This window comes from Barbus barbus (genome assembly GCF_936440315.1).
Source record: "Barbus barbus genome assembly, chromosome: 16".
Classification (NCBI taxonomy): domain Eukaryota; kingdom Metazoa; phylum Chordata; class Actinopteri; order Cypriniformes; family Cyprinidae; genus Barbus; species Barbus barbus.
In genome coordinates this window covers 7,315,213-7,328,919 of record NC_136744.1, presented here as the reverse complement: position 1 = coordinate 7,328,919, position 13,707 = coordinate 7,315,213, and the positions used below count along the sequence as shown (strand labels likewise).

Below are 13,707 nucleotides of genomic sequence, written 5' to 3'. Positions count from 1 at the left end.
TTGGCAGAAGAGAGCAGCAATTTAGATACAGATAACGAAACATCAAAACTGTTTATGTTGCTATTCATCTTGTTTCTGACTTTCTTTTTCTAAGTTTCCATATGTCTTCACATATTTCTCTTATTTACGCTTTCTTTTTGCATCTGTTTCTCCTCTTTAACTCTGTTGCCATTTAGCTTGAAGTGCTTACGCAAGCTTTCAAATTTATTCAAGCAAGATCAAAATGAAATGTTAGGGGAAGTACATTCACTCAAACCCCAGTGTGGTACTTACAGGAATTAATGGGCACTATAGGAGTAAAACGGTTCCAACAGCAAACCCGAACCACACCGTTCCAAACAGTCCTTGCATAGGCTCACAATGCTCCGTCTGTAGCAGCTCACTGGAGATGAACAATTACCACAGCAATAACAGTTTATCCTGCAAAAACAGCACTGAGACATCTTCCTCCAAATGCTTAATTACAAATTATCTGGATTACTTAAAAGCCCCTGAGAGGGTAATTTTAGGTACTAATGATTTCTCTCTAGAGCAGAATATCGCATGCCTCTCTGTGTTTACTAGATTCCAGGTGCACTATAAGCATTTTTTGTTTGTGCATCTGGGTGTTATAATGACAGCCATCACAAGCATGGGGCATTACCAAAAAAAAAAAAAAAAAAAAAAAAAAAAAAAAAAAAAGTTTCAGTTCTGACATTAGGAAAAAGGAGTATTTAAGTAATTTATTCTACTTTAAAAGAACTCAAACCTCTTTCAGATGACCCAAAAGTCAAATGAAGAAGAAATGAGCCCAGCTCTGATTGTATTCACATTGTAAATGGGCTTAGAAACTGAGCCGAATTTATTATTAAAAACTATTTAAAATAACTAACTATTTTAAAATTTAATTTATAAATGTGATTTTAAGCTTTTATTTTTTTAATTACTCCAGTCTTCATTGTCACATGATCTTTCAGAAATCATTTGAATAAGGTGATTTGCTGCTCAAGAAACATTTATTATTATTAATAAATGCCACAGCCATATCACCCTGCAGCCCAAGACCAGTTGCCCACTGAAGCTAAGCAGGGTTGAGCCTGGTCAGTACCTGGATGGGAGACCTCCAGTGAAAACTAGGTTGCTGTTGGAAGAGGTGTTAGTGGTCTGTGTGGGTCCTAACGCCCCGGTATAGTGACGGGGACACTATGCTGTCAAAAAGCACCATCTTTCGGATGAGAGGTTAAACCGAGGTCCTGACTCTCTGTGGTCATTAAAAATCTCATGGCACTTCTCGTAAAGAGTAGGGGTGTAATTCCCAAATTCCCTCTACTAGCCCTTGTCAATCATGGCCTCCTAATAATCCCCATCCACTTGATTGGCTCTATGACTCTCTCTCCTCTCCACCTGTAGCTGGTGTGTGGTGAGCGCACTGGTGCCGTTGTAGTGTAGCTGCCGTCGCATCATCCAAGTGGATGCTGCACATTGGTGGTGGTTGAGGAGAGACCCCCCCCCCCCCCCCCCCCTCATGATTGTAAAGCGCTTTGGATGTACAGCAATACACAATAAAGCACTATATTAATGCATCATTCATTCATTCATTCATTATCAATGTTGAATACACTGCTTCAGGATTTTACTAAGATGTTTTAAAATAAAATTGCATACTTGATGAATAAAATTATTAATTTAAAAACAAAACAGGGCACAATGTACTGTATTAATATTTTCTGTATTGTTTTTTTACAGGCGTTTTACCTATATTTTGAATTTTGCAGTTTTAACAGAGTTTAACAGAGTTAACAGACAAGTCCATAAAATTATTGGATAATGTTCTGGCAAAAAAAAATCCAGTACATTTTCCCTTTTCTTCAGTTTAGAAAAAAAATGCAGAAATATAATTTGAAAAAAAATAAATCTCTCTATATATGTATACAACCTTTTCTATGTCACTGATATGACTAGATTCTTCACCCATCATTTTAAACATCTATCAAAGGCACTATTCATTAGGTGTAAATGTATTATGTATTGCACCTTTAATTTCTCATTATTTAAAGTTCAAACTCTGAAATGTTACGTTTAATGAACACAAAGTGTTTAAATGTTATGTCACTACTTATTTTAATTTTTTTTGTGTCGTCACTACTTATGTAGTGTAACTTAAAAACACACACATAACTCCTTCCTCAGCCTCAAATCCGGTTGTCTAAAGCGTTTGCAGCGCCCTCTGTCTGCTCCTCACACAAACTATGCAAAGTTTCTGATGGAACAAATTGTGAGCACCTACTGCTGCTGTGCACCTGGTCAGCATGGAAATCCTTTTACCAGCCATGTTTGAGCTGGATGCTGTGGAAAACTACCAGAGAAAGTTGGACAGACTGCAGTGGCCTGCCTTTAAATATCCAGCTCTCCTGAGTGAAAATGCAGAGTCATCACTGGGTTCTGCTGCACTGCGGGGACGGAACGAGGCCGCCGGACAAACACATGTTTATGCGGAGCGTAAAATCTGCAGTGTCACTGCGCAGGCTGACCTCACAGTGCAAATGTCCTCCCCTCACAACCCTAATTATGCAGAGACGTTAACACATGTACGTGAGTGTTTTCCAGTAAAACATGTACAGTGGTGGCCAAAATTATTAGAACACTAATATTTTCACCAGCTAAAAAATGGTTTTAAGTCAGTTATTTCTATCTTTTGCTGTATTGAGTCAGTAGGAAATCTCAGTTTACATTTCCAAACATTCATTTTACCCTTATTTGTAATAATCCAGTGAGATTTTTGTCTGACAACAGCCAGTGCTCCTCAGAGATCTGCTCTGATCGTGATCCAGTCTGTCTGGAATGACATGAAGAAACAGAACAAACTCAATCCAGAAGAACTGTGGCAACATCTCCAAGATGCTTCAAGAGACCTACCTGCAAAGCTTCCTGAAAAACTATGCGCAAGTGCACCGAGGGTGGTCACACCAAATGTTGATTTAATTTAGTTAATAGAAGTGAATTTATAAAGAAAATCTATTTATGACTTTATTTTTGACAGCATCCTCATTTTGCAGCATTTTTACACAAGTGCCTAAAACTTTTAACAGTACTGTAGCCTCGCAAGTAGGTTTCTTGAAGCATCTTGAAGACGTTACCACAGTTCTTCTGGATTTAGTCTTTTTAGTTTAGTCAGACTTGAAGTTTATTTAATTAAATCACAGTTTATGTGGTTTAATCACACTAGCTGACTTTGTTTAGCTTGATTGTAGAGTCCAAGTTTGTGTTTTTACTGAGTTTTTACAAACTCAGTATTTTGTGTATCCGCTTGCGTGCGTAGGTGAGTGACTGTGGCCGGTGTGTGGTAAGGTTAGCATTTCAAGCAGATGGCAGAAAATGACAGACATTGCACATTTGTGATTTATAGGTGACAAAACGGCTAAAAATTATAACCCACAGCAGCACAGTGAACTATTGTACCTGTCAGCATGTCACGCACAAAAAAACTAAAGGAGACCTCAGTCAAGCACAGTACATTTCCTGTCTGTTTAGAGAAGTGGTCAACTGCATAAGTTTCTAGAATCTAGAGTCTTGTCAGTGGTGCACATACTAAAATATTTTTCAGTAAATTCTAAGAAAACATTGATTAAATAATAATTTAAATTCAAAGTGTATTTATTTATTTAAACCCCCCTACCCCCCAAATTCTGTTTTGTTTTTTAATCATTTTTTTTTTACAAAATAATTTGTAATATTTTTCGATTTGACAGCAAAATATCAATCATCCAAAATTTTTCAAATTCCATGATATACCATGTTACACTGTAAATTTATAATACAAATATTGTAAAGAAATTAATACATTAATTCTGCAAATTCACATTAAATTAATCAAAAGTGACAGTGTTATAATGTTACAAATATTTCTGTCAAATAAATTTTCTATTCATCAAAGAATCCATGGGGAAAAAAAGTAGCATGTTTCCAAAAAAACTAAATTAAGCACCAAATGTCTGAAGGATCATGTGACAATGAAATCTAGAGTAATGATGATGAAAATTCAACTTTGCATCACAGGAATAAATTGCATTTTAATATATAATAATAATAATTCACAATATTGCTGTTTTACTGTATATTTGATCAAATAAATGCAGCCTTGCTGAGCATAAGAGACTTCCTTTAAAATTTCAATTTTTTTTTAAATGATCCGACCCCAAATGTTTGACCGATAGTTTATATATATTTAAATTGTATAAAACAACATACTGGCCAAACACCGTTGCTGCCATGTTGCATCATGCCTTTGATAGACATGGAATAAGAATTAAATACAAATTTCAGGTATGAGTGTATGCAGTGTTTTAAAAATTATTGTACCATAGTATATAGTGTTAAACTAATATTACAGACTTCTGATGTACACACACAAATAACTAAGAGAACAACTGATCTATGAGCCATTGACTTTAGAAGGCAAGCAAATTGAAAAGAGCCTGTGAGCAGATAATCTGGCACATCTATAGCAGTACATTTGATACTGATCCAGCTCCCGCTGAGTGCACACCTGTCTTTTGCGACACACAGAACCTGTGTGTGTGTGTGTATGTGCATGGATGGGTTTCTAAAAACAACCAACACTGTAAACAACTACAACTTTTAAAGCACAACTTGCCGAACGTGCTGTTTATCCAAACACAAGTGTTTTAGTGCACCCCATGGTTTATGGACCATTTATAGAGTCATAGCCAAATCACACATGACCCAGATGGCATTTTTCATGACCATGTGCATGTTGAACTCAATACGTGTGTCTAAAAACTCTGACTGGGTTCCATGAGTGGAGAAAGGGTGCCTGAAACCTCATCCAAGATCTGTGTCCAACCCAGCCATTAACTTAATTCCTCCTGAACCACTTCAGACTACATGCTGTTCTACGGATTTATCTCCACCCTGAGATTAAAACCCTCTCTCTCTCACTCACACACACACACACACACACTCGAGTGGGACTGCGGCACATCCTGATTAATCCTGATTAAGGTTAGAGTACAGCCAACATAAAATCTAGCCCCTTATGTTCACCAGCACTGTCCTCCAGTGCGGCCCATTCTCTCGCTCTTTTTCCCACTCGGGGAAGCAGAGCAAAACAGATCTCAAATTAGCTGATTCCACTTGATTCAATTCTCAATTTCATGGCTGCTGGCTCCAGGGCCTGCACTAATAAATCAGTCAAGCCTCATGTGTTCAATAGACTTTCAGTGCATGAGCTTCCAGAATAAACATGACAACTACGGCATGACATTTAAAATACTCACAATTTATTTACAATGAAGCTGATCACAAAATTAAGCAATATAATAAATATTTTTAGAGATTTTAAGATACATATCTTAGAAAAGCACATTAAGAAAATTTGTCAGTATCAAAATCAGTCGTATATTTGCTTAGTTTAATGGATTTATGGGAATCAGTTCAAACCATTACTCAAATATTTGCATTTTTAATGTATTCATGTTTTCATAAATTATATATAAAGCTCAATATTATATTTTTCACATATACCATTCAAAGGTCAGATTTTTTGGGGGGGGGAAAGTGACGATGTATCATTAAGGATGCATTAAATTGATCAAAAGGGACAGAAATGACTAAATATATATATTTCAAATAAATGCCATTCGTTTGAAATTTCTTCTCATTCAAAAAAGTACCTGAATCAATTTCACTGTTGATAATAATAATAACAAATGTTTCTTAAAGCTTTCAGCTTTGCTATCACAGGAATAATTTACTTTTAAAAATATTAAACAGTTATATAAACTGTAATAATAATATTACTTTTTTACTGTATTTTTGGTCAAATAAATGCAGCCTTGGTGAGCATAAGAGAATTATTCAAAAAAAATTAAAACTCATTTTTAAAAATCATATCAACATTAAAATACTGCATATCATTCAACTCACTTATCTGCATGTGTTTTTCTTGATCAAAGAAAGCAGAAAACAGAGTTGTTGACTAATTATACTACTTCCTGTTTTCCCCAGAGAACCCTAGAGGAAACTCGGTGGAGTTTACAGGCAATTAACAAAAATGAAACAAACATGGATGACAGACAAAGTGGGCTTCTGGGAAAAGTTCCAGACACTCATTCTATACGAGTGTCCCATCCTGAGAAACTGCTCTAATTAAAGGCTGTGACACTGTAGTAATGTTTACATGCAGCAGCCAGTGGCCCAACATCCTCTCTTACAGACAAACTCAAACACTAAATTTGATCCAGCCAAACTGTAATTTGCATTATTTCTATGCGTATGTGTGTGTAAACAGTTACCTGCCGACTTCTTTAGTTCACATACTCACCAAAGGCATCGTTTATACTTACGTTTGGCACTTGGTGAGTGTTTTGGAGGCAGGGTGCAGCACAAAATAAGGACATGCATATATTCTGGAATCTGTGGACATCAGTGTCTGAAGATCTGCAATTCATCAGACTTCATCTATCGGTCCTCTCCACATTCACACACACACACATACACACACACACACACACACACACACACACACACATATTTCTGTTCTCGCTCCAGCTGTTATCTCATCCATTGTTATGAGGGAAGAAGGGAATGAGGAATGCGAAAAGTTGGGAGGCAACATTCCAGCATCTGGAAGCGTTCGGGCACACGTGTGTCCCTTTCCGGATATCTCCCTCCCTTTGCTCTCTCTCTCTGTGTCCGTCTGTCTCATGCTTCCCTCCATCTTTTTTCTTTCAAATAAGGAATTTTGAAATCTGATCCTCAGCTTGTCTTTCCAAGTGCAACTCAGCACACAAATACACACCCACACACACTTTAACATTAACAACTGCCATATGCAATCACAACCACATGAAAACCACATCACAGGTCATTTAGAGTCAAAACAATCAGATACTTCCAAAACAAACTTGCGCATAAAACCCAGTTTGACACACTGCAAATGAACCGTGAGCGATGCTGGAGACCCGTTCACCCTAAACCAACATAAGTCAGGGTTTTCAACAATGATACGGTCTTCACATCCCGCTACAAGCTTTCACAGAGGTTACATTGTGCTTATCTGCTGACATTAAAATGTATTTGCATCTGACCATTTTGGGGTTTTCACAAACACAGAAAACAGGAAAACTGAGCACACAAAGACATTTCCTTGAATTTTCCTTGAATCAGAAACCTAAGCCAGCGCACTGGTGCATAGCTCCAATAAATAAGTCAACAGTCATTTAGAAGACGCTTTTGTCCAAAGACACTGCAGTGCTCTTATTTTGGATACCCAGTTTTATCACTGGAGGTCTCTGAATCACGTCTTTTAACATAGTGGATGTTCTTAAATGGTTAATTTTGCAAACTGGAGCTAAAATGGTCAAATTAAACATTTCCCTTTGTTCGCTTTCATTCAGCAAGTTAACAGTTTGGCCTAGGGCTGGGCGATATATCGAACGTGATTATCATGCGCATCTCGTCAGAAAAGCCAGTTCTATGATTAATCTCCATCACCTGCGTTCAAATGGAGCGGCATTTAATACACAGAGCCGTAGATCACTGACAAGCTACACAATATCGCATTCATTATCGAAGGCGATTCATCTGCTATAATGAAGGCAATATTGCGTAGCTTGTTAGTGATCTACGATATATCGCCCAGCCCTAGCTTGGCCTACTAGCTTAGCATAGCGCTGACTGATGTAAAAAAGATCTAGCTAAATGAATAGCTAGAACAAGATATCACAATAACCGCTACATACCGGTAGACATGATTAACCGGTAGAAATGTGTCAACTTGTAAAAATTTTGGACTATCATCTCTATCGTGGTTACACACTCGTGATGTTGCCATGTTACGTCATAGTTTGTTCGCTCTTTTAAGCATTGTGGTTTAAAAACAAGTGATGTTAAGCCGTTTGAATGCAATCAGCAGCAAAAGAGAACTCATTTTGCTATATGCGCTGTCTGAAAGATCGTTTGAGGGCTGTCAGAGAGGCGCACGGATGTGAAGACTGTGCTCATAGAGTATTGAACAGAGTTGTTTTTGCTGCTTTGTAGGCCTTAAACGGCTAAATACACGCACTTGTATGTGTCAAAATGCCCATCTTTGCAATTATCCTCATAAACACAGTAATTTAGGTCGTTAGTGAAAGTAAACAGCCGAAATGTCTTTTTTTACATGTGTAAACAGTATGTTGGACCCGGGCAGCTCTTAAAGTGACAGCAGTCTAATATTCCTGCTGTCTGTCGTTCATGGTAATCAAGTGGGGAAGTCGTGGCCTAATGGTTAGAGAGTCGGACTCGAAACCCAAAGGTTGCGGGTTCGAGTCTCGGGCCGGCAGGGATTGTAAGTGGGGGGAGTGAATGTCCAGCGCTCTCTCCACCCTCAATACCTCACTGCTCTTGACTAAATCACTTTTGTAAATTTAATAAGTAAATTAATTTACAGAGTGAAGAATGCAGTTTTGATTAATTTGATTACTTTATACAATGTACATAGCATTTCTTATTTATTTGTACTAAATTTTGATATCATACATACATACATACATACAAATAAAATTACTCATACCATGATATAAGATTTTGGTCATATCGCCCAGCTCTAACAATAACACTACGTTTCTGAGCAAATACTGAAGAAGGATAATTCTGAAGAGAAAAAAAATCTTGGACAAAAATCATTAAAATTATTAATTCTGTAAAAGATTTGGTTATGCATCATATAAACAAATGAACACTTATGGGGCCATTCACAAAAGCATTTGTGTGTTAAAAATCACAAGATGCATGGTAGATAAATGAAAGGTAAAATGAAAGACAAAACAGGTCTAGAGACGTTTTTGAACTTTTTTTTTTTTTTTTTTAAGAATAACGAGAGGTAACCTTGCATATATATATATATATATATATATATATATATATATATATATATATATATATATATCAATAAGATCAACTCTGAATTGTGAAAAAATAAAAAAAAAGCAGAATAATCACAATTATTCTGCTTTTTTTTATTCCATGGCAGATATAAGCATCCATACCGATGTCTTCACTCATATATTTTGTCACATCGCATTGCTTTTGATTTGCATAAAAACTTTGTTGCATAACTGGATAAACCTACGCTGCATCGCAGGAAATCACCAACTATAACTGAAAACATAGCTTCTGGTTGTGTTTTTACTGCAAATTGCTATAAGTGTGAAGTTCCCCGCCCCTGTGGAAAAGCGTGCCGCAGTCAAGATCACACTATAGATCACAGCTCGCTCCAGCAGCTATCTGGTTATCCACCCTGAGCTTTCAGTCACTACACCACACCACACCAGCTTGGTACAGCTGAATAACCCACACACGGCCCCACAGAGGCCTGGGATTGAGCAATGGAGGTGGGGAATGCACCTGGCGACGGGAGGAACGGGGGCAGCTGCTATTTTTATGTAGAGTTTGACAGTTGGGCGGCTGATTGGGTGCAGAGCGAAAACTGACGCCATCTCAGCACAGTGAACGCTTGAGGCCTACATGGAGACCATTAAGAGTGCTGGAGCCATGAGCAAGACCCTACACCTTCATCAGGCACCCTGCTTCAGTGTCTTTTACACATCAACATAACACATGCACATGCCTTAAAAGGCAGCACACCGCTCACAGGCCAACCTACACTCGTAAGAGCACATAACTCAGAGCCCTAAGAGGCACACTCAACAACACTAGAGCTCAACTGATGGGTCACAACCCAAAATTGAGATTTGAGTCTGTTTTGATTGGGTAGAGCTTGGGTAAAATGAAAATTAAAGAATGAAATGAAACGAAATGAAATAATCGACTTTTAAAACGAAATGGAAATTTGTCCAACGAAACAAAAATCATTTAGCCTATGCAGTTCATAAATACTAATCTATTAAATTTGAATATATTTATGAATAAAGTGTAATTCATTTTAATGGTAATTTATAAGTCGAACACTGACCTGAGAAGCAAACACCTGTAGCAAAACACCACAAATGTACATACATGGGACAATTACATGACATTAATATTTAATAATGTATTTAAAAATGCACTAAAATACAATTAATTCTTAAAATGATTGAATATATATTTCTATGAGTATGCTTTTAATTTCTGATATTCATTTTGTTATTTTTTCTTAATATCAAAGAAAAATGCATTAAAATACAATAAATTATAGACAAATTCTTCACAAACAACTTTGGCATCAAAATTTCTTTTTAAGAATCAGCTTCACTGTTAATTAATAACAGCTAAAAAAAAGTTCCTTGTAATCATATTTGTAAAAAATAAATATTACAAGTTATTATTTTTAGAAAAATAATAAAGTGCATATTTATATTTTACTTACTTTTTTAATTTTATATTTATATATTTGTTTTCAAATAATGAGATATGTATTCAGCAAAATGTCAATTAAAAATCATTCAAATTAAGCTTTTCTTGAAAATGGATTTCACGTTTTTCAAAAGCAACATTAATGCAAAGTACTCGTGCATTGTAAGGTCGATTTTTAAAATAATTGTTATTTTTTCACACCCATATCACAGGTGTCACGAAAGGAAATCAGGCCGCTTTCTATTACATGCTCACATTTTCAAGTTTATCTGTGCAAGTTTTGTTTCACTGTCGTCATGACCAAAACCACATTTTACATTGTCAAAAACCACATTTAGATCTTCCAAGAACCAAAGTGAATCAAACGGGCCTGCACGTCATACCGAAAACTTTGAAAGAGTGAGTTTAATCTCTGCCGCTCCCTCGTGTGACGCAGAGACGGAGGTGACTAGGTTGCGTATATAGTGCGGTCTGTCTCTGACGGATGTACCTGTGGTGCAAAACTGATACTAGGTCTGGTTTCATACACGCTTAGTGCACTTTTGCATTTGAAACCTTCACCATTAGCATTAGAAAGGCAGTTTTAGAGAAATAACAAATTAAATTAGATGATGTGGTTTGATAACAATTCGATTCTTTATAGATTAAAAAAATTAAATAAAAAGCTTATCTATAAGGAAAAAAGAGAAAGTAGAAGTCATTAGTAAGCCATGATGGGGGCATTGCAGGACAGAGACTGTAACAACACAAAAACACACACACTGCAGTTTAGCAGCAGTCATATCCAATAATTCAGACCGCAGTGTAACGGCCATATACACAAAAATGCACTGCCATTTCAAAACAAGCCCAAAATAAAGTTTTCCATCAAATGCACCTGCAGAAAAGTCTGACAGTTTTCTCTATGCAGTTAACTGGCCCTTTACTTTATATCACATCCCTGCCAGACACTGCGACATCACCAAGGTAACTCAGAGCTGGACAAATTGAGTGCTCAACCCTCCTCCGAGCGTAACCAAGCAACAGAATCAACTTATATAATCAGCACAGAATTTCATTGATCAGCCGTTATATGACAGGATATTCAAGCAGCCGCTCTCGAGTCAACAACTGCATGGCAAAGTCCCATACAGCTTTACACTGTTGCATTAAAATGAAGCACTTCAACATCACAAAACAATCCATTTGAAATATAAATCATTTTTTCGTACTTCTGAGTAATTTAAAAATGGATCTTTTAAGATTTGCTAATGTTTATATATATATATATTGATGAAAAAATATATTTGATAAACGAAAAAAGTCAACTTCAACTACATTAACTGTTAATTATGAAAACACTGTGTTACGTTAAAACATTAAAAAGTAGTTAATAACATGATTATATTTATTTTATATATCTGATTATATTAAATGAATATTAATTTTATATTAAATAATTGGATTAATTTATACATATATATATATATATATAAATTACGTGTTCAATAATATTTATTAATTTTACATATTATTAAATGTGGTTATGTAAGTAGTAAATGGGCCCTTTCCACAGACTGTGATTTTTATTTATTTTTTTAATATATGGACATTTATAACACTATACTAGTTTGCATTATATTAGCTTTGCATCAAATTACAAAAAGTTACTAATATAGTGTCTATGGGAGAAACAGTAAATTTGATTCATCTGACTGCCGTTATCAATCAATTTTTGTGTCGTAAAAACATTATTGTGGAGTTTTTCTTTTGCTATTTGATCAATTGGGAATGCAAAAATATATCTGATGTAGTCTACCATCCCCTGCTATATAAAAGTTTAGCACTTCCACTTCAGAGAAACCCAGAAATGTGAAGAGAGTCCATACTAAAATGAAAATCAAGCAACAAAAAAGGCCCTGTAATATTTAGATACACAAATAGTTTGCTCCAGCACACATGCAAGTGGTTTATGAGGAGCAATAAAAACTGATCATGCCATTCTGTGTTAGAGCACATTCAATCCATTATGCAATTACACTTGTCACCTGTAGCTACCTGAAGAACCCCTTTACCTGACAGACACACACACAGTACATCAACATATCTGCACATTCACAAACCTCAAGTGGACCCTTCATAAACACAATAAATACATTCCTGCTGCCTCCTGTGCCTCTGGCATGGACTGACTAAATAATCTGCACTGACAGCCAGAGCTCTAAAACCAAGCCGCGTTACATTGCAATTAGATGCCTGCGTCCCAATGTGCATGTTATCCATCCTAAATTCTATGTGATATTAGTCATTTTCAATACTATTTAGGACAGATAGGGTGGACAGTATGCACATTGGGACGCAGGGTATGTGATTCAGTGCACCGACAAAACAAACAAAAATAAGACGCAAGCTGGGTGTCACGACAGCGGCGGGTTTTCATATACATAAACTACCTGTAAGTTTAACGCTATTCTTTTGCTGCATTGCAAGTAAACACTGGCATTTCCTTAAGGAAATGCAAATCTTGTATACAGCGCGTGAGCTGCAGTGTGTTGTGCGTTCAGAGCATTTTCCAATGGCACAGCAGGGTTTAACATCGGAAATAAACAGCAGGGTAAAGATATACGGCCGTCGTGAATCGTGTTATGAGTCTCTTGACACAACGCTCCTCTCATTGTAGCTTTTTGCCCACGAATGCAGTGTCAGAGGAGCGTGGCTATACAGCTGACACGAGCATTGAGCCAGCACACATGCCACACTTGCGTCTATATTCGCCATGTCTGCAGAAGACGCATCTATTAATAGTCAACATTTCATCGCACAGACAGAAAGACACACTCACCTAAACTACCGGCGAAACCGTCCATTTCTTGGGTAAATATCCAGGGAGATATTCCTGGGGCGACTGGGGGAATTCGTCCTCTATGTGAGAAGAAAGGGAAGAGCTCGTGTAATGTCACACCGGCTCCTCTGGATGCGCTTAAATGCAAGAACAACGGGACGACCGACTGGCGGCTGGATCTCCGTCCGGATAACGCAGCGCTTTTCTGGGGCAGTCGATCACGGCGGCTCCCTGAGCTGCTCCACCACGATCGTTTACACCTCCGGCGGGGGAGGGAGTATAAGGAGCGCTGGGCTTTCGCGTTTCCGACTCCGCCTGCTTTGGCACGGCGAGCTTCCCTTCAGACGCAGAGCTGCGCCCACTGCTGCCCAAACCCGACTACGCCGCGCTCTGACATTACGCAGCATCTCAGTACGAGAGCTCTCTAGTACTCTAGTGCGCACTGCTGTCCTGATGAGAGGACCACTGGTGTCTTCGTAGAGCATCCTTTGATTGTTTGTTTATATATATGTGCATTTATTTTTGCTTGTGTCTCAAATAATTGACATGCT

At 37.2% G+C, this 13,707-nt stretch overlaps 1 protein-coding gene across 1 annotated transcript in view; it reads right to left on the bottom strand.

Moving 5' to 3' along the window:
• LOC306882485 (echinoderm microtubule-associated protein-like 4) overlaps positions 1–13,350 on the bottom strand; it is a 97,576-nt gene extending 84,226 nt beyond the window's left edge. The window contains exon 1 of the mRNA XM_079437138.1: positions 13,157–13,350. Within this exon, the coding sequence (XP_079293264.1) occupies positions 13,157–13,181 (25 nt within the window). The 5' untranslated portion in view covers positions 13,182–13,350. The remainder of the gene's footprint in view (positions 1–13,156) is intronic.
• Positions 13,351–13,707: the final 357 nt, after the last annotated feature.